The 21969-nt window shown below is 37.0% G+C and overlaps 1 protein-coding gene across 3 annotated transcripts in view; it reads right to left on the reverse strand.

Moving 5' to 3' along the window:
* Positions 1–315: 315 nt before the first annotated feature.
* LOC126829271 (proton channel OtopLc) overlaps positions 316–21969 on the reverse strand; it is a 41970-nt gene continuing 20316 nt past the window's right edge. For all 3 annotated transcript variants that reach the window (XM_050559049.2, XM_050559047.2, XM_050559048.2), the window contains 6 exons: positions 12522–12747; positions 8673–8793; positions 7116–7461; positions 5372–5532; positions 4397–4550; positions 316–3898 (listed from right to left, as the gene is read on the reverse strand). In XM_050559049.2, coding sequence (XP_050415006.1) covers positions 3006–3898; positions 4397–4550; positions 5372–5532; positions 7116–7461; positions 8673–8793; positions 12522–12715 — 1869 coding nt within the window. In that variant the 5' untranslated portion in view covers positions 12716–12747 and the 3' untranslated portion in view covers positions 316–3005. The remainder of the gene's footprint in view (positions 3899–4396; positions 4551–5371; positions 5533–7115; positions 7462–8672; positions 8794–12521; positions 12748–21969) is intronic.

Here is a 21969-nt window from a genome sequence, read left to right on the forward strand (position 1 = left end):
CCCACAGTGTTTCATTTGATTAGAGCTAATCCCACTAAACACTGCTGTAATGGAAGCAAATTTCTGTTCCAAATTATGACTGGTCTATAGTCTGATTAACAACTAATAGCTAACTGCCTAACAATATTATTACGCTTTAAACAAAGCTCCAAATACTTCATGACTCACGATTTTATTATGCCCAAATAACATGTACATAGCAGAATATTGCAGAAAAACTAACTGCCTTTGTGTGGGTGTGATGGACATTTACCAGAATGCTTGCCCTTTTCACTGTTGATGTTTTCGGTCAGGGGTCACACTACAAGCTTAATCCAGCTCTGGGTAATTATAAGCAACATCAGAATCATGGGCCCAACCAGGCCATGTTATTATTCAACCAGTCTTCTTCACAAACATGTTTTTATTATATAGATAATGATTACAAGTTATAGAAATCATTTTACATACATTTATATTCAAAACAATATTATTACAAACAAAATGTACCTTTCTGACTAGACTAATCACACCTCAACAGGTGGATGTGGTGATCACACACCATGGGTTGCACAATATCTGATGTTTCTAGGCCAATTATATTTCTAATTAACAGAGTTAAAGATGCATTATGTAAAAGCTAAATCCCTTGGCAGTTGGAATTCAATACAAGAGTAGTCGGTAGCGACACTGTTCGGGTAAAATTTCCCTCATAGCACACTCTATGGTGTATGCCCGTCTTCATTAGCTCAGTCAGAGCAGAGCAGTCGGACGTTAAACCCCATTTCATTGTTGTAAGAGCTAAATTTTCTGACTTCAAATGTTCTATAAATTATTATTTTTACATTTACATACATGCCAGCCCCATAATCAACTCTCTAGAACATCAGATGGCTTAGATATCAAATAGATTTTACCAGAGAGAGAGAAATGGGCTTTAATGTCCATTCGACACAAACTAGCTCATTTCAGGACTAACATATGGTTTAATTTTTTATTTCAATAATTCGCTTGCGCGCAGGGGTCTTTAGCAGTGGGAGTAAACTGGAGGACTCGGAGAAAACCCACGAAGTTGGACAGGCGACCCTACTCCTTGTCACGTACAACCTGGGAATCGAAACCCCGCCAGTTGACTCAATGACAGACCGTATGATACAGCGCGCGTGCTAACCATTCGGCCATCCACACACCCCCCCCCCCCTGGATTTTACCAACCGCGCCATTTAATCAGTTAACTTTAAAATGGAGGCCACTCAATAAAAGGGCTGTCAATCAAGACTTAGTTTATTAAAACACCCTAATTGTATTGACAATTAGCTATTTCTTGTCAAAACTTCAAATACTCATAACTTCGCTCAAAATAAAGTAATTTGACTGAAATTTTCTATATATTCATTTTGTCAGCTCGTTTTCTAAGTCTTACATAATACATCATTAAACCCATACAAATTTAAATTTTAAGACTGCATTTAAGAATCGAATCAGGAATGCAGACAAAATCGCTTTACTCAGAAGTGTAGCAAGAATTAGTGAAGTGAATTTCAGAACCAAAAGGCAAGAAAATGACTTGTGTTGAATATTTAGAAATAATTGGTAGATCGTGCAAACCACGTGTTCATGTTCCATGCATAATGCTATAGCATTTATATATTAGTAGCAGCTACAAATACTCAAAAATACAAAAAGACGATTACCTCCCCTTTCTATAACAAATAAATGAATATGCAAAAATACCCACTACGTTACAATGTCAATATTACATTTATTATTAAATTAAATTATTAAAATATCCGTGTTACTCTGTCTTTTATTATAAAAGGCACAAATACATAAACATGTAATTATTAGCGAATTGGACCATACTTCCATTGATAAACTCCACAAAAGTTCTGTGGACGACAATTACCGATTTTTAAATGATCGAAAACGACAAGAAAACATGTATAGGCCAATTGTTTGTAAAGTAGAATATTCCTCCATTGATAAACTCTACTACTACTGTTTGTAATTACCCAGTTTTAAATTAGGATTGAATTAAATACAAGACAATCGTCGAAGAGAAGTAACTCTTAGTTAAAAAGCAGGGAAGTTCAGAGGGTTGGTGATGCACGGGGCCACCTCTTTCATGTTATGTCCCCAAGACTGGAGTATATGACCCAGTACTTAGAAATATTAGAAAGTAGACATACGTAAAATGTAGGACAGCTTGTACAACAAAGTTAACATCGATACTATTAAATTCAATAAAAAAGTAATTTTAATTTCACTCTTTGATTGGATCCCCGAGTGAAATGGAGGCCCGAGGCCGGTGCCCCCCACCCCACTACCACGCCCTCTGCACGCCTCAGCTAAAAACTCAGTAACTGTTGTGATTATTGAATGTGTAAAATGTTGTTTAAACGTTTTTCTCTGTAAGTAGTGTTATAATATGGTCCCTAAATGAAGTAATGGACGAAATTTTACATTTTTTTTATTTTTGTGTGATTATGAAGGCCCATATGATAGCATATTTAATATTTTTAAAAATCTACTTTGGCACATTTTGAGCTGAGTGTTTACCGGTTAAACACTAAAGCCATAATGTAAAATTTCATATTGCAAAAATAATTAAATTTGTTCAAATCAAATATCGTATAAGTCCATCTCATAAAACCATATTCTTTACGTTTTTACTCCTTTTTCTTCTAAAAAAATTAAAAAAAACAAGCCATGCAGCTTTTGAAAACAACAAAAAAAAGTAACAATCATTAAAATTTAGAATGCTGCCCAGTCTCTAGAATAACATCCGAAGTCATTGATCAAGTTTTTGTGAAATTATTCAAGCTCAATGTTATTCTTTAGTTTTCTAGTGTTTATAAAAGGTGTGAGTTATTGGTCATGTAACGATTTGTTTGTCGTTTTGGTCTGATGAATTCAGATGAAACACAGATTGATTGTCAAGTGATTCGTCGTCTGAAGTGGACCCCCGTAAATTCCAGTATATAACCCAACCAATTTTGCTCCTAATAAGTTAAGGTAGTTATAGTTTAGTTCGATTTTGTTTTCTGGTAAGCTTGGTACCAAATCTTGGAGAGACAGATTGCCGAATGGAACCGGAAGAAAATAAATAGAGGTACACAGACATGCAGCATGATGTTCCATGCCAGAATACCGTAGAAATTCTGGTGAAAAGGAACCACCATTGTTTTTTTAATCTCAAACATGCTTACGACCCACAGTGCCAGATTACACACTAAGAGAAAGGTCACCATGGCTCGTCCAGGTTTTCGTTCTACTTGGTTGTCGTTGGCTGAACAGCGACAAAGGCCATCGAGGATGAATATAGCTTGAAGAGTGCTCTGTAAGAGGCTTACGATGATGCACACGAGGGACAGGATGCTAGCTATCCCCTGGTACTGGATCATGGACACGGCAGATATAAGCATGAAACATAAATAGATATATGTTCCTCCTAATGCTACGATAAGAAGAACCGAATCGAGGGATATCAAATTGTGTTCCTGGAACTTCAGCTGTGTTAAACGGAGATGTCCGAAGATGATGCATGTACCGATAAGAATGAGTAGTGCAAGTTCCATGACGTAGAACACTTGAACAGCAGTGACTGGATCAGATAATCGACTTTCAAACACGAAAAATGTGGCAATGGCGATCAAGGTGATGACGGCCACAAGAAGACCGGAGAAAAGACCCTTGTTGGCTTTCTCGCAGTCCATACTGGCGGCTCCTTGTGGTACAGAGCTTGTAAGAGATGTGTGACTTGGCCATCGTTGTTTGACCCGAACTCCCACATAGCGATACATTCTGTAGATGACACCAGCGGCTATAATACTGTATATAATGGTGCAGGGAAACAAGTATGGAGAAGCAGTTCTGGCCAAAGTCATATCTTCATAACAGCTCTTCAGTACTCTAGTTCCTGTAAAGAGATCAAAGAAAACCCATTAATACAATCGACAGCATTTGGTTAACAATCAACCATTCTCACTTGGCTTAAATAATATATATAAGGTTTTGGCGTCTTATTCTTAGAAGCTTAAAGGTAACTATTCCAGATTAAAAAGCAAATACAGAATCTTAGAATGTTTGTCAACTACTGAAGAATAATTCGTTGTTTTAATATCGAGGTCCAGGTTATACCTTCGGCACAGTCTAATAATATAAGCAAATATAGAATTTTAGAACGGCAGCTAGTGAATAATGCAATAAGGCTATTAGATTATATATTGGACCACTATACGAGCTTTACCAATGTAAAAACATACATCACAAACGTTAACTTATCAGTAGGGGAAGATCGGTTTTAACACTACTTAAGACAATCTAAGTTATTTTAGAACTGACATTTTAACAGGGGAAGAAAAAAATTAGAATATTTAGAGTAGGGTTCATCGGGGAAGAACTGAACTATACCAACCCGTACGGTTAGAATTTTTAATGACGATGTAGTTAAGCTGATTGTAATCTTCTGATGTTTCCATAATGGCGGTAACCAACCAGACACAGATATTGGTTGCTAGGAGATGCATTAAACCAAATCTTACGGCAGCCTTGTGTTTATCAATCACCAACTAAAATTAAAGAAAGATATGGATAAATATTTACACGCTAACTATAATCCTACATTTTAACAATATGGTGTTTGTCCATCAAGATCAGAATTCTCTTTACGTTATCTTGGCTTCCAGTATCTGGTTTTGAGCGTACCCATTCGGAAGGGAGGTGAATAATGGTAATACGGTCCGTTGACCGGATTTGCTGATGGAGATTTCAATGTCTTAGGGTGGCACGTGTGGTCGAGGGGGAGGAGGGGTGCATTTTCTTTGGGCGTCGAGACAATTTTGAAAACATAATGTTTTTCAGGGGACAAACATCTGTTTAAGGGACACTATATTCAAGAGCAGCTGTCCAGGCATCACGGGACCCCCCCCCCCACCCTTGCCAACGGTCCCAAACTGCTCCCGACTTCTCTCTTAACGATTATTGTCATTTTATGCTCAACAAATTTCAATTCAATTTTGATGCACAGCGTTGTACATATTACACAGAATTATCAATGGAAATAAACTGATATTCCAGCAAAATTGAAACTGGCCAGTACCCTTGTCGTAATAGGAAGTCCAATCCAGCATCTGGAGGAAATTCCCAAGAAGCTCAACCCTCATTGATATAGATCTATTATTAAGGACCGTATGGGTATTTACAAAGTTAATCATACATAAAGTTAACGATTTATAATGGGAATACAGAAAGTATTGCAAAACTGACAATAACCAGTACCCTAGCCAATCGAACATCTGGAAGAAATTCAAAACAACTTAACTCTCGTTGATATAGATTTATTATTAAGGACCCTGATAGATGTATTATTAAGGACCGTGTGGGTATTTACCTTGTGGTTTTTAAACAGGAAGAAAGTCTGAACGAAGGTAAAGATGAGGTGAAGGACATAAACAAGTGTGAAAATGGCGCTCTCACATGTACTCGTCGTATCAGTTTCAAAATACGAGGCAATATGGAAACCATCTAATGTAACACTACCAATGCTGAAAGCTGAAATGGAAAGATTAACAATTTTCTGATTATTATTTCAACAGGGGATTTTTTTTCTTTTTCAACTGTTGCAATTTATTTTACCAAATCCCCGTGAGAAAGAATAATTACCAATGGTGCAAATATCTTGTCAGATCTCGGCTTATAGACAGGAGTGCATTATAAAATTTAGGATCTTCTCAAAAAAATGAGGGATGATACAAGCTCGTGTACGACCTACTTAGTCATGGAGGTGGAACTTTATGTAGATATAGCATTGCATATTTGGCCATTGCCATCAGGAGAAAACTTTTATGAGTCTTAAAATGATGGAATTATTGTGTTGGCGAGACATTAAAAACCACCAATCTTATGCATTGCGAACAGGGCTGGATTAGCAATTAAGCAAAATAAGCACGTGCTTAGGGCATCATGGGAAGGGGGCGCGCAGAATTTCTGTTTTGTTACATGACGAATTCGAAATATTTAATTTAAAAATTAATTAAGAACTTTAATTAATTTTCCTTGTTTTTGTCTTCCTATTGTTACATTCTTTGTCTCAATATATCATGACGTGGTTTATTATTGTTTACATTTTGAATTGTATACTATATGGGGGTATGAAAATCGTCGAAGTGTTTGGGGCCTCTATAGGTCTTAATCTGGCCCCGATTGCGAACCATTACAATTAATAAAGATTCGATGAGACGTGAAGTTCCTCGTTGTATCCCTGTGACATTTCAACCACTGTAGCTATTCTTGTTGACCCTGACCTTGTACAGCTTGAATAAACTGTTATATTCTCCTTATATTGGATGACAAGATAGGTCTATACCTAATATCATACTTAATCAATATTTTGGCTACTATACGATGTATTAGTAGGGTTTGGTGTCTGATGTAATTAGTCTATTTTCTATCTATAGAATTCTGACGCCATATCTTCAATCTGTCACATGTATGCCAGTAGTTCGATTTCTTACAATTAAACATTTCTTCCACAATATATTAAAGACACATTCTCACAAAATTATTTATAAGTTTAGTTATTTTTAATAAAATTATTATTTGGTATAAATGGAAAAGTAGAGACATTGAATCTTACTAGAAGAATACTGGATGCCCTGAAAAACACCCACGGGGCGCCAACAGGACAAAAATGTAAGGGTGTCTCTACTTTGCAGTCGGTGTGCTCGAGCGACGTAAGGGGCGCTTTGTATGTGTTAATTTAATGGCTAACGGTTGTGAGAACATTGAGAGACATAAAAGTCGAGTAGATGAAAATAGAATTTAGCAAGGATAACTACAGATAAAAGCCCTAAATTTATAACCCCCAATCAAGTTACGTGACAGGGAAACTTAAATAGATTCTTGCGGCATGGGGTAGTTTTCTCGGGAAAACAATGTATTGCGAGGAATTTGAAGCAAACTTTTGATAGATAAATTAGTTTAAATAGGTGTTCTTCAAGTATATCATCAAATCACACAGTTTGTAAGGCATCTTTAAAAAATAATTATTATCAAATGTGATTGCGATTCATCAGGTAAAATGAGAACAAATCAGCTAAAACTTTTACATAAAGTAGAATCAAAAACAATCTTACCTAGTGCCCCTAATCTAAGGTAAAAATTAATCCCTTCACCAACATGGGCTACTTCACCGGGAGCAGGTAAAACAAGATGGCTACTCATACTAGCTGATGATAGGTGATCCATCGCTTCTTTCTTATTCTCAACTTCTCCGGTCTCACCCACCTCTCCGCCTTCCTCCACAGAATCATTTCTACGAACTGGGGATGGGGATTTCTGAAGATTTTCAGTCGAGCGACGAAGAATCACCTTGATATTACTGTCCAAGTAATTGGTCCGAATAGGCACTCCTCGTAATATTCCAATTTGGAAATAAAGCAGAGTGGTCAGTGAACCTGCATACAGGTAAATCAAAAATACCTGTAATTAAAGGAGAAAAGGATGTAAAGTTTTAATATTTCTAGAACATCACATTCTTGTTCATGCTTTGTGGTTCATTGTGTTTTCTAGTAATGTACAGTTGTTAACCGGAAAGCCATTCTCCGTATGTTCTACTTGATACAGGATGGGAAGCCTGGCAAGGAACAGTGTCTAATCGTTCAAATGGGACAAAAACCGAGGTTATACAGTTTAAGACCGTACATAATTACAATTACTGTTATTTAATAAAACACATTTTAGCCAAGTTTAAATTGGATTCTATTGATTCCCCACCACCATCTCTATATCGTTCTCAGACAAATATAGTAATATTATTTTGTTCTATGTTTTTTGCACAAGTCAATTCATTCTTCATGAAGGTTTTATTTTAATACCTAGCTATGCTTCGTTACATGATAGCGGTAGTCTATATATTAAAATAGTTCTTTTATTTTAAATTTTGAATTAGAAGTGCACAATCTGGCTTTTTATGCCTTTAACTACTGGAAGCTACAGGTAGCGTCTTTTTCTAATTTCTCACAATTCTCCCTATTTCCCGCCATGTGGAACTGTTTACAAAAGATCTTTTGAGAATTAGTGTCTTCCATGTAAGCTAAATTTACCACGTGGAAGTAATCGGGTTATATTCAAAACATATCCTTCAAACGTCTATAAATGGCGTCTATTTCAAAACGGGTTTCGTCTGATGCCGTGATGGCACCGTCTGTTGCCGCCAACCCAGCAGATGTTCGCGTCATTATATTACAAATTCTCGTCCATACCGTTATGGTGTAAATTGACATTCTTAGGATTTCAGATTTACTGCTAGATAGAATTTCATTGCGCACACCACTTTTGAACTCAATAGTGTACCGGCCATATTTACTGTAGTTAATAATTAATACTGATTACCTAGTGGCCAATTACTCCAGAGCCGCCTAAACATTTACAAGATGAACATTCCTAAAACGTCTGTTCTTATTCAATGGTTTAATAGACTATCTGACCAGGGAGTCACGGTGGCTTAGTGGGTACGTAGTTGGCTCGCTTGGATGTCCCATGTTCGATCCCTACGTTGGCCGAGAAAGTACAATGGGATTTTCCTGCGTGGTTCCTACTTGTCAGTGGTGCAGGGCCGAGAGCCTGACAAAGGACCACGTGTAGTCGTTCGGGTAGGACGAAAAAACGAGGTCCTTCGGTATAAGTCTTACCTCTAGATAATACTTATGTTCTCGTTCCTCCACAGTGAGAGCGTTGGCTACAGCAAATACAATACCAAATACAACCAATAATAAACAATACATTCCACATAATAACTTGGTCAGGGCAGATCTAATAAAATAAAACATTATTACAATTAGACAAGTTAAAAATAGAGTTCCTTATACACCACACTTACTTTATTTCAGCTAAAAGTCGTTATTTTTAATTGCATAATATCAGCTTATCATGTTTGTGAACATTATTTCATTATTACAATCAGGTGTTTATTTTCAACCTGCTTTGAACTTGGGTACTTCAATTCGGTTTCTTCTTTTTTTTTTTAAATTTTTCAGTGAAGTTTGCCTTTAGTTAAATGCAAGTAAGGAGCATTGTGGCATGCTAAAAAACATTATAACGATTAGTTCATTTTAAAAATAGAACTTCGTGTACACCACACTTACTTTGGTGATGTTAAATTCCAAAATATCAGGTTAATTGGAGAGAGAGAGAGAAATGGGGCTTAACGTCCACTCGACACAAACTAGGTCATTTCGGGACTAACATACGGTTTAATTTTATTAACATAATTCGCTTGCGCGTTGGGGTCTTTAGCAGTGGGAGGAAACCGGAGGACCCGGAGAAAACCCACGAGGTTGGACAGGCGACCCTACTCCTTGCCACGTACAACCGGGGATTCGAAGGTTAATTGGAATATGGTATATTGGAATATATGCTTTGAATGTATAAGTACTCTATAATTTGTCTTTTCATTTCCTTATTATAATTAATGAAACTATCTAGGTTTTATATACTTAAGGTTTACCTTTTGAGTTGATCCAGCAACATTTTTCCAATTAAATCCTCAAAGTTGGATGAAATGAAAAACGGTTTTAATTTTGCTACAAATTTAAGATTTTCTCAGAAAAATAAGATTAATTTTGTCCCTGTTTAGCTCGATGAACACACGAAATATATATTTTACAAAAAACGTTGCGTCTATAGATAGACACACGATACACGGTTTATATACAAAGATTCACTGTTTTATTCCTTGGAAATGGCTCGTTAATAAACTGTTTAAAGTTTTAAAGAAACTTCCAGTCCGTAAAAAATCATGCTCGTACAAAAGATCAGTTCAGAGAACACGATTAATATTTTGAATTAGATGTAGTCGAGAAGATAATAATTCCTAAATGAAATATTATCCGAAAACTGAATAAATTTAAAGAGAACAAGATGGTTCACCATTAATAAATTTTCATTTAGATGTAGTTGATAAAATAATAATTCCTATATGACATAATCTGCGAAATCTGCACATATGTTCACAATCTTTAACTATTAGTTTAAGTTGATTCACAAAATTATTCCAATATGATTACACACTTTTGTTCATTTTAAACGCAGAAAAAGATCCATCTACGATTCATTTATGCGTTCTAGAAAAAAAACAAGGCCAATTTACGTAAAATATCCATCGACAATTAATTTATGCGTTCTTAAAAATACAAGGCTCATTCACAAATTCTTCTGATAAGAATGATAAAACTATAAATTCCACGTGAAAATTGTAAGATTTTTACTGGTATCTCTCTACACACTGAACGGTAATATCTTTCTTCCGGTGGCCGAAGTTCACCTTTAACCTTAATGGCAAAATTCTGTGAACTATTAAGACTAATATCCCACGGCTAAATGCCGCCATTAATGTTCCATATCATCTGCGATATTCATTTTTGATATCTGCTTGATTTATCTTGTATACATCAGACTATAATTTATAGATAAAAATTGGACACTGGAACCGACGGGTCTCTCCAGATAACGATAGCAAAAAACATTTCTGAAGAACCCGATAAAACTCACACGATTGCCTTCAATCACGTTTATTGTTGCTATGACCTCAAATTGCAAATGGAACAGAAATTGTGAATCGTCTAATTTAATTTGCCGATACAGGTGCAGTATGCGAATCCTCTTAATGTCTGTCAGGTTAGTAACCTATAACATTGCTTTTTTGCTCCACCTTTCAACTGTGTCGTAGCGAGTCCGTCCTATTTGTTGCCATCATACATTGTAAAATACCGTTAGAAAATGACTCCATTGAAAAATGAGATAGATAAACAGTTGATTTTTAGAATTTCTATAAGAAAATAACCAAAAACTTTCAAAATGCCTCTTAAGAAATTCCTGCACTAAGAAAATCATGAGACCAGTTATCCTCGGGATAAAAATGTACATGTCTTATAGAAGCAGATCTATGGCATTTATATTAATATAATCTTTACTATATCTGATAATGTTTACGTTTCTATATCTACGGAACTTATGGTAACCTTTTACTGGCATTATCATTGATATTTAATAAACATAATTGTTTCGATCGGGTTAAAGTATATGTGCGTTCATGTTCGGTACTTAAGTGTGGGAAATATATTCTTTGGTGGAAGTAAGGAAAGAGATAGATGGCAGCCATCGCCACTCAAGGAGACAAATTTAGATAAAGTAGAGCATTTGAAGCATAAATCATAAGATAAAAATATCTTCAGTGATTTCTGATAAAAGAATATTATATTTCTTTATATAAAGCAGCTTGAAGTGGATAAGATAACATTCTGGCTTCATTCTTAACTCTGCTTGTTAAGTAGGTAGGTAGCCAAATAACATTTACGAGCTAGCAACAAAATATCACCCAGAATAGTTCCGTCCTTAACATTCTTAAAGTAACGATGTGTCATTTGCATGTGTCGCTCCTCACGGCTTAATTCACGCGAAATATGTACTCAGATTGATTATTCAACACTTAATTAAGAAAACAAATTCAAAAAATATCAACGCAAAATAATCTCCAGGCTTGAATGCAATCGGATTTATAACAGATTGTTTAAAACTGCCCCCCCCCCCCCACAAATTATTGAAATAAAATTGAACCATGTGTTAGTCCCGAAATGACCTAGTTTGTATCGAGTGGACGTTAAACCCCATCTCGTTTGTGTCGAGTGGACTTTACCCCCCCCCCTCTCCCTCTCTCTCTCTCTCCCCCTCTCTCTCTCTCTCTCAATCTCTCTCTCTCTCTCTCCCTTAGGACCGATCTTAGAGATTTGTCTTTCACGATATATTAGTTGACAAAGGCTTTATATTGCGCTAGATAACGCATTGAGACTTTAAGAGATGGCAACAAAATATCGCCCCGATTATCTAGATTCCGAAGTAGGTACAAAACTTACTCAAGAGAAGACAGTCCTGTGTCGGTCTGATTCTCGACGTATCGCCCCCTTACCAAATATCCTCACGAATAGTTAAGTATATTTCACATTCCAAAGTTCACAATTGGGAGAAGTAACTTCGGTCATTTAAAGTATCTGAATGTCACTTGAGGATGGATCCCCTATAAAACTATGATGTTGCGTGGATTAAACCGTGGTCGTGGTAAACAAAATTTGATATTTTCCGAAATATGCAAATGACGAACACATACTATAAATTGAAACAAGCATTTCGATCTGGCGTACTGGTCAAACATCAGTAAGTAGTACGTTGGCTCGCTAACCTGGAGGTCCCGTGTTCGATCCCTGCGTTGGCCGAGAAAGTTCATTGGGATTTTCCGGGGTGGTTCGCCTTTGTAAGTGGTGACGGAAAATCGAGGTCCCGTATACACATTTGCGTGCACGTAAAAGAACCACTGACAGCTGTCCGGGCAAAATTTCCCTCACAGCACACTGCATAGGGTATTTCAATCTTCATAGCCTACTAGGAGCAGAACAGTAGGATGTTAATATAATAGCCAAATAATAACTGTGCGGTCATCTTTCTCTCCAGGGACCCCCGTAAGATCATAATATAGTCTAAAAACTAACCTATAAACTGGATTTCTTCTGGATGTTGGTCCTGTGACCGGATTAATCACCAATTCATCATTTGCCATTTTGTCTTTTTGAGGAGAAACTGGTTCGACAAGACTATTATTTTCCGTTGTTTCCGTAGTAGCAATCGTTCCGTTTGTCTCCTGTTCGTTCGCGGGTTCGTTCAGTATGTAGCTTCCACAGCGCATGGCCGCCAAGCAAGGCACATTAGGTAGACACTCTGAAAAAGACAAAGGAAATTAATGTCGCTGTTTTTTTAAAAAATATATCATTTGTTTTCATAATACACACTATTTGTCTTATTAACATAAACAGAATTTTGTGCATTGACTAGATTTCAACAGCAGAACCTGAATCTGTCATGGATGAATGGATCAAGTCACAGCATCCGTTCACTCCCCGTGGGCTCATGCATGCATTTGTTATGTTCGGCCAGATTTCCATACGCATTTGGGTCATTTTCACTTAAATCTTTGATAAACCCTAACATGAACCACCCTAATAGCCATTCTGGTCAAAACATGGTACATCAACCCACTGTAAGATGGTCGCCATTCCTATACACTCTGATATCAGGTTCATCCTGATTTTCCGGCGTGGTTCCCTCGTTCCCCTGCGTGGAGGTCCCGTGTACACATTGGCGTGCATGTAAAAGATTCCTTTAACAGTTGGAATTCGATATAAGAGTAGGCCATAGTGCCGCTGTCCGGGCAAAATTTTCCTCATGGCACACTGTATGGCGTATGCCCGTCTTCATTAGCCCAGTTCGGAGCAGAACAGCAGGACGTTAAACCACATTTCATTTCATTTCATTTCTCTGAGCTCAGAGCTACCAACAGTATCCGCTCATCGTTATCAAGCACAAATAAAAGAAAATTGTGCTTGATAACGATACGAGGGTACTTATCGAAACGTTGTGCTTGTGTAGAATAAACCATATAACTGTACATGTGTTAGTTTGATTTAGACTTGGTGAGGGCCCAAGCTATGTCATGCTACTATGAAGCTTGGTCGCTCATCGTTAAAGGACAACACCATACAGGGTAACATATGATACAATTATATGGAATACAAATGACTTGAACAGTTTCGACGAGGGTTCTCCCTTCTTTATCAAGCATATATAGATACACTAGCTGTTTAGCCGACATTGCACGGGTGGAGCCCTCCGTCGCTTTCTTATAATACTTTGCTGGAGTCCATGTATTAAAAAACAACACCAGCATATATATTCATTATTTAATGGCTAGGTATTTAAAATAAAACGTATAATTTAAATTAATGACATATTTTAAAACATCATATAACTATTGGATACACAGGCCATGTTTAATAATGCAGTATATAACAAACTACATTTTATTCCTGGAGGTCCTAGGATCGATTCCAGTTTTGGCCGAGAAAGTTCCTCGGGATTTTCCAGTCTTGTTTCCACTTGTCAGAGATGCATGACGTAATACATGGCATTCAGATGGGATGGAAACTCGAGGTCCCGCGTCCATATCGACTGTACCCTAGCTACCTTTAAAAAGTTTGTGCTTAAATCTGGCAATGATTTTTACAACTTTCTATTTGCATACTCGGTAATTTCTTTGGGTTTGATTTTCACTAACAACTTTAAACCATTTTATAGTATAGGATCAACATCAGATCCACTGTAAAATAAAACAACCGTCTATATTAATTCCAACAGGTTAATTATCGACACCAGAATTACTCAATCTAAACAGATACAATGCTGCTATTAACACCAAAGCATAATGCTGGCGGTTGCACTAATGGAACATGTTATCATTTACAGAAAGTGAATTACTTTGAAATAATCCTCCATTCTTGGTTGATAATATCGTACACATATTATAGCTATCCGGTACTAGGCCAAACAACTGTGCCGTAAATGACAACCTTTAGTAATGGAGATCGTTCAATAAGCAGGAATTAGATGAAGCCGGATAGAGTGAGTCAGTATGGATAATAGAAAAAGATGTTATTCAGTAATGTGTTTATTAAACACACAATTAACCACCTAATGGTGCTTACAACATCCTGTAGAGGCGAGAATTTCCTCGGGCCACGATAATACAAATCGCACGCGATTTTAATCTACTGCTGAATGCTTCGGTTTTTTTGTCTGATACTTACAAACGTGTTGTTTTAAAGGTGCGAACTGTACGCTCTTGTATTTAACAGTTGTGTTAAAGCTACCCCTTAACATTACGTACAATATTATTTTGTAATACAGTGAAAGTAGCGTTTGAACTAGTATAATTACTAACTCTATTCCTTGCTATTAACTCGGGAATCTCACAAAACTGAAGATCCCAACATCGATTTCGGCGATCCACGTTGGCCAAGTGAGTCGGGGCAGAACAGTAGGACGTCAAACCCCATTTCATTGCCTTGCGTATGATGGTTTTAATTCGCCCGCTTTGTGCACAAACGTTTTCCATTAAACCCTATTTCATTTAATTTGTTTCAGAAATTATTTTATTTCATGATGCATCGGGAATCTTTCGTCAATATATAACATGGTATGTGTTCAGATCAATCTTGTAAAATGTCTTGTAATCCAATATTATGTAATCTGACTTGATATTTGGAAAAAAAACCAAAGACGTGGCATTTTAAAGACGTGTTTTTATTGTGGTCTGACCGACAAACTATGCCTTTGTTTTTAAATACCTTGAGCAAATATATCTAATGTCTATCTACTTCACCATACGCATCTATCACTAGAAAACTACATATCATGTCTCTGATGTTCAGAATGTACACTTCATATTAAAGTTATTATGTAGTCAATTATTCCAGCCATTTGCAGATATTGTTAGCCCGAGGTCCCAGTGTTCCCATTAGGCTGGGAAGATTGAAATGTAATACAATATTATGTTACGTAGGACGATAACCTGTCAAAATTAACATTTAAAATCGCATTCCTACTTCCGAGAAATGATTGAGTTTATTCACCTTTGGGAGGAAATGAATTCTGTTTGTATCTTGTAAACACCCCGCAGGTCAGAATTCTTGACGAATTATTCAAATTTACGTGTATTGTTTATCAGAACTGTATCTCAATTGTTGAGAAAAAGCTGCCATTCGGAAAACTATGTTCATTTGTGGAATAGGAACAAGGTCCCAAGCGCTACACATCTTCTTGTTCTTGTTCTTGTTCTTTGGTGAGTGAGGTACGTCGAAAAAATACCCAGACACCCCAATTAAGGTACAATCGACATGCAACTTGACATAATTGTTCCTTGGACAATTGTGCATCGGTTGACCAACTTCGATTTTCGATTTGCCGTCACAATTCCAAGATGGCAGTGATGATGTCATATTCGGTTCCAGGTCCATAGCATTCTGAACATCTGAGACACGCTACCTGCGGAGAAGTATCTCAGACACAGTCAATAGCCATGATATCCATATCACGTGATCTACATATCACAGGTCATGACATTGACGTCAGGCCAACAACACGTTACATAGGTTTATCTTCAGCATTCTTCCCTTTGCACCCATAAAGACTATACAATTCGTCCAGTCTCAACATGTTCTCTCTTCTGCCAATGATTTTTCACAAAATAACATCTACAACTCATAGAATTGACGTCGTCTTCAATGACAGAGGCTGCCATCTTGGCACTATTTTGTGCGTCGGTCGTGTCTATTTCAGATATACACAATCAATTCTGTTGATGTTTTTAGCGTTGGGATTGACTAATAGTTAATTTATTTCAGTTCTAAAACAAATATTTTAAACTTTAACGCAAATTTAGAAAATAGCCAAATTCTGGCTGGGATTACTGAGCAAAATGGCCATTCACTGTATACGTGCGAAAAAAAAGCTAGCCACCAATTAATTTTCGTACGTTAGTTACGTACGGGTCCATAGTGTACTCATACCTGTTATGGACATAGTCTTGGTCACCCAGAACCTCCTAGTCTTAAACTTCGTAGAATATTTTGTCTAAATGATATAGACTATTATGAACATTATTCACTGTTAGGGTTATAGTCAAAATGTTTCCTTCAAGTATATATCCCATGCAAGACACGGTAATGGGTCTTAAAAAGGAATTCTTTTATTTTTATTGATATAAGGAATAGAAGCAACCCTCTACCACTAATTAAATTTCTCGTTTAAAGATAAACATAGCCACATATCTAAATAGACCTATATACCATTAATTAAATTTCTTATTTAACAACAAATATAGCAACATATTTATCCTTATGTCTTGTGTTATAATCCTAATGAAATCCAACCATATTACGTCGTAATACCATGCTTATAAATACGTTAATTAACGCCAGACGCCATTTAATGTAGAGAGTTTACAGTTATGTCATTAGCTGTAAGTAACGTTTTCATGGGCTTCAGGGCTATCTATAGACAGAATTGAACGTTAAGGAAATCAGCAAAGGCATTGGGATGAAAATAAAAAAAAGAAATCTAGTAGTAACTTACCAGACAGAGACAGGAGTGTGTGGGTGGATGGAAGGGGTATTTACAAGCCACACAAACTAGGTAAATTCGGGACTAACATGTGACATGTTGGGGGGGGGGGCTGAGGACCGAGAGAAAACCCACGATGTTAAGCTGGGCAAACTCGCTTATCACTCAAAGCCTTGAGAACGAAACCACAAACACCAATCCTCTGATTTCCTTCTTCCACTGCTAAAGGCCCCTACGCACAAATGCGAATTATTGAAATAAAATTAAACCATGTGCGAACCCAGAAACTACCTGGGTTGTGTTCTAGTTTGTGTCGATTGGATCTCTCTCTCTCTCTCTCTCTCTCTGTGTGTGTTGAACTGTAGTAAAGATATAAAGTTGTTGTGTTTTGGGTTAATATATTATAGTTGTAGTAGTATTAGTTGTCATTATAGTATATGAGGTATTTATAGCAACAGATGGTGTTTCAGACATGATGGAAGTTGGTACAGCTGATGCTAATTCTCATGTCATTTAACATACAGTAACAATTTGATCTGATTCAGCTGTTAAATTACCGACAGTTAGTACCAGATTCCATAGTGATAAACACATTTCACTAGATGATTCTAATCTATACACATCAAGAGTTTTTTTTAAAAAATAAAATGGCTGTTTCGATGTTTTTCTGGGTAACTAATTTTTCAATCTGTATACACATTTTTTCTTCGCCCCATTATCTTGGTGTTGTCCTAAGTCCATCTATTTATTTCGCAAGTTTATAGACAATTAAAGCCAGGGCAGGTGTGGAGGGGGTGTTATTGCTCGGAAAATCGCAAACCGTAGACCAGCGATTCTCAACCAGTGTGCCGTGGCACACATGTGTGCCGTGAGATCTTCCTAAGTGTGCCGCGAAATTTTGAACGGCACACTAAGAACATGCGAAAAACCACGTGATCCCAATTGTGTATTCACTGGTGTCTACTAAAGTTCATAACTGTGTTTTTCTTTATTTAGTTTGAGTCATTTTATGTTTCTATGACTAGTCTCTGTCTACGGTTGTGTTCCGTTTGACTTAACATGTTTTTATTTTTCAAAATTCAAATATTTTTTCTATATATTTAGCTAAGTGTGCCACTATTATTTCATATGTCCCAAGCTGTGCCGATGCCATAAAAAGGTTGAGAACCGATAGATCACCCCTACCCCCACCCCACCCCCAGTTAATGCCACGACAGTAACAAGAAAATGATTTTTTGGGGGGTGGTTTTTAACGATCATAATGCCAGAAATTCTTCAAATTGGATCCATTGCATGTTAACGTCCCCTCTCCCACTCTGCATATACGTACATGTATATTAGTTCTCATCCATCAGTACAGGGTAAATCCTTTCTGTCACTTGTTAAAAACATATAATTTACAGCAGGTTATCTTTCCGCTATTTATTTAGCCGCAAGATCAAACGAATTACACGTTCTCTCAATATTATTCCAAGTTATGTTTTTACTTTTCTCTGTTTGTATATGTCAGAAAGACTTACAATCAACACCTATACATCTTGGGTGCCGTTCAGATAGTCATATAATCTAATGCTCGTTTTATTTTTTAAGTCTTGTGAGTGCAGCGTTCACACATATTATAAACGAAACCAGAGAGAGAAAGAGAGAGAGAGAGAGAGAGAGAGAGAGAGGGAGGGTTAACGCCCACTCGACACAAACTAGGTCATTTCGGGACTAACAAATGGTTTTAAAAAAAAGCCACTGTTTAAAAGCCTAGAGATTGTGGCGTTGCAAAACTGTCAGAGGTCATATCCCACCTGAAACCGCAAATGTACTCTGAAGTAAAGAAATATGCATGTCTCAAGATAACTAAAGCCAGTAAAACTAATTCATGGGAGGTTCGGGTCTAAAGATGACTAAAGCCAGTAAAACTAATTGATAGGAGGCACGGGTTCGCGTGACCGAATGTCTCCTTGTAGCACCCGAAGATCACCCGGTACCGAATTAAACAATCATGCCGACAAGTGAGATCAAGACGAAAGTTTGGGGGCTGCGATGCTTCAGCAAGTGAGACGTTTGCTCGCCATTCTGGAGGTCCCATGTTTGATCCCTGTGTTGACCAAGAAAGTTCGTCTTGATTTTACGGCGTGGTTTCCCCTTGTCAGTGGTGCAGGACTGGGGGGTCTGGAAAGAGGCAACGTATAGTCGTTCGGAATAAATACGTAAATAAACCCTTGACAGTTGGGATTCGATATAAGAATAGGCAAAATTTCTCTCATAGCATACATCCGATAGCGCGTATGCTTGTCTTCATTAGCCCAGTCGGAGCAGTGGGACGTTAAACCCCATTTCATTTCAAAACGTTTTTAGTGGAATAGATACAAGTATAAGAGATGGCCTTACCTGGCATATTGGATTGGCCCCCAGGAACACGCAAACCGAGCCCCCGCCGATACCCCCACCCCAGCCCGCACGACAATGTACATCATATATTTCGTTTCACCTCCAACAAAAATATTTCAACTTTCAGATTAAGTACCACGGTAACGCCCATTTGTGACCTTCTTCTCGTGTCGCGGTATTAGATCTAAATCTACCAGGCAAAATGGTATTGATTAATTGTCAAATATAACACGTCTGCCGAATAAAAATCTTTATGTGATATTGAACTTTTACAGATTACAACAGTCCTTTTTTTCTTTCTCAATAAACTGTTTAAAAGAAAATGTTTGTGTCTCAGAATTTTGTGGGTAGTATTCCTGTGTTGACCAATAAAGTTCATCCGGATTTTCCGGCATAGTCCCCCCTTGGCAACCTATAGTCGTTCGGATGGAACGAAAAATCTAAGTCCCGTGTACACATTGGCGTGCACGTAAAAGAACCACTTGGAATTCGATATGAGAGTATGCCGTACCAGCGCTGTCCTAGCAAAATTTCCTTCATTGCACATTGCATGACGTACGCCCGTCTTCATTTGCCCAGTTGGAGCAGAACAGTAGGACGTTATACCCTATTCCATTTCATAAACGATCAGCTCCTATAAACGTTGCCAGTTTAAACCTACATTTATTCTTCTATGAATATTTTTATATCTTCTCAAATAAATACCTTAACTTCTAAAAATAAAGTAGTTCTCTTAACAATCACCATGGAACATACTAAATTGGCCTTTCTAGCATTTGTTTAAACATGTTCCTGTTGTTTTTTGTGTTCTTTCACACCAGGATCTGGTGAGCGGCATATTTATCTTGTCTGTATATTATCGCACTTTTCATCAGCATTGTAGTCAAGGTTTGTAGGAATTATAGAGCTATGTTGAACTGATGATGAAAAGAAGTCGCCTCCATCTGTGCGAATGATTTGTTCGCGTGCCAGATCTTTGATTATAAAGCTGAATAAACGTAAAATTAATGTAGGGAAAAGACATCCTGATAAAATAAAGATTTAGATAAATGGTTTTACTACGCTAGGCAACAAAAAAAAAACAATTAAAAAATCCAACCTACAATAGAAGGGTCGCGGACTCAATAATTCAAAATATGAACAAAAATGTAGAACTATTAAAATGCTTAGGAACTTTTTAATACCAATCATTTGTGTTATTATAACTATATCTTTGTGTTCCTATACATTATGTTTGTTTGTTTGTATAGTTTAGTATCCATTTGTGCACATAACCGTGTTATGTTTTTTTATGCAATAAAGTTTCGTCTCGACTGCTGTCTACGATGTACAGGGGAATGGGTGGCCGAATGGTTTAACGCATAAGGTCTGTCACTGAGTCCAGAGGCGTGGTTTCGATTCTCCGCTTGTACATGTACCTGATAAGGAGTAGGGTCGCATTTTCAACCTTGTGGGTTTTCTTTGGGTTATACGTTTTCCTTCCTAAGCTAAAGACCCCTATACGCACAAGCGAATTAATGAAATAAAATTGAACCATAATGTTAGTCTCGAAAAGTTCTAGGTTTTTGTTGAGTGGACGTTACACCCCATTGCTCTCTCGTAGCGCAGCCGTCGGGGCAAAATGTCTCTCAGAGCACATTACGTAAGAAAATAAAATGCTAAACGCAGTTTATAATATTATATATATAATAATGTGTTAAATGTTTTGGAGAAGATTTTACAAGTATCGTTATCGCTCGACTTGTTATGACAGATGATCTACACATACATGTAATTTTATTAAATCTCTATTACATAAAAAGTTTTTTATATACCACAAAGAATCTGTTGCTTGTAGAGAATTAGAACATTAACAAATTATTCATAGCAGGAAGAAGATGGTGTGTTTATATAATAATTACACATGTTTAAATATCAGCTGCCAACCAGATACACAGTATTACACAAAACAACACATAAAACAAAATACAACTGTCTTAAAGTCCCGGGTTAAAGTCCCGGCATCTCAAATACATAGTCACAAATTTCCGTCATCTCAAATACGTGGTCTTTAAGTTCGGGGTTAAAGTCCTGGCCCCAAGTTCACAAAGCATTCTCAGACTTAAGTTAAGAATTTACTCAACTTTCAATCACTGTTTATGAGAAATATCTTTGATCCAGAAACACAAAACTTTGTACATAGTTTCTTACTGATGTATTTGATACATTAAAACAACAAACAATGCTTTGTGAACTTGGGGCCTGGCATTTCAAATGCATAGTCGCAAAGTCCCGGCATCTCAAAACGATATTCAAATAGTGTCATAGACTGGGTTATATCCCAAGATTGGATTTTTTTCATAGACTTGGCCGAGGCAGCAAAAAGCATCCTAGGCGGAATAGTCCATTGACACCGCAAACTGTCACTTGTTCGCGTGACTTGTCGATTCAAGTCAGTAAAAAGAGACATATATTTCCTCAGTAACAACTTGAAATAACAGTAAAGCAAATTCAACCAATGATCTACTTGCGACAAGATCTGGTCGGCAATTCCACTACGCGCCAAAAATAAAATCCAGTCCTTGGTGTAAAGTGAAAACTTAAAAAATAAACGAAGATAAAACA

Source organism: Patella vulgata, chromosome 8, assembly GCF_932274485.2.
Source record: "Patella vulgata chromosome 8, xgPatVulg1.2, whole genome shotgun sequence".
Taxonomy (NCBI): Eukaryota; Metazoa; Mollusca; class Gastropoda; family Patellidae; genus Patella; species Patella vulgata.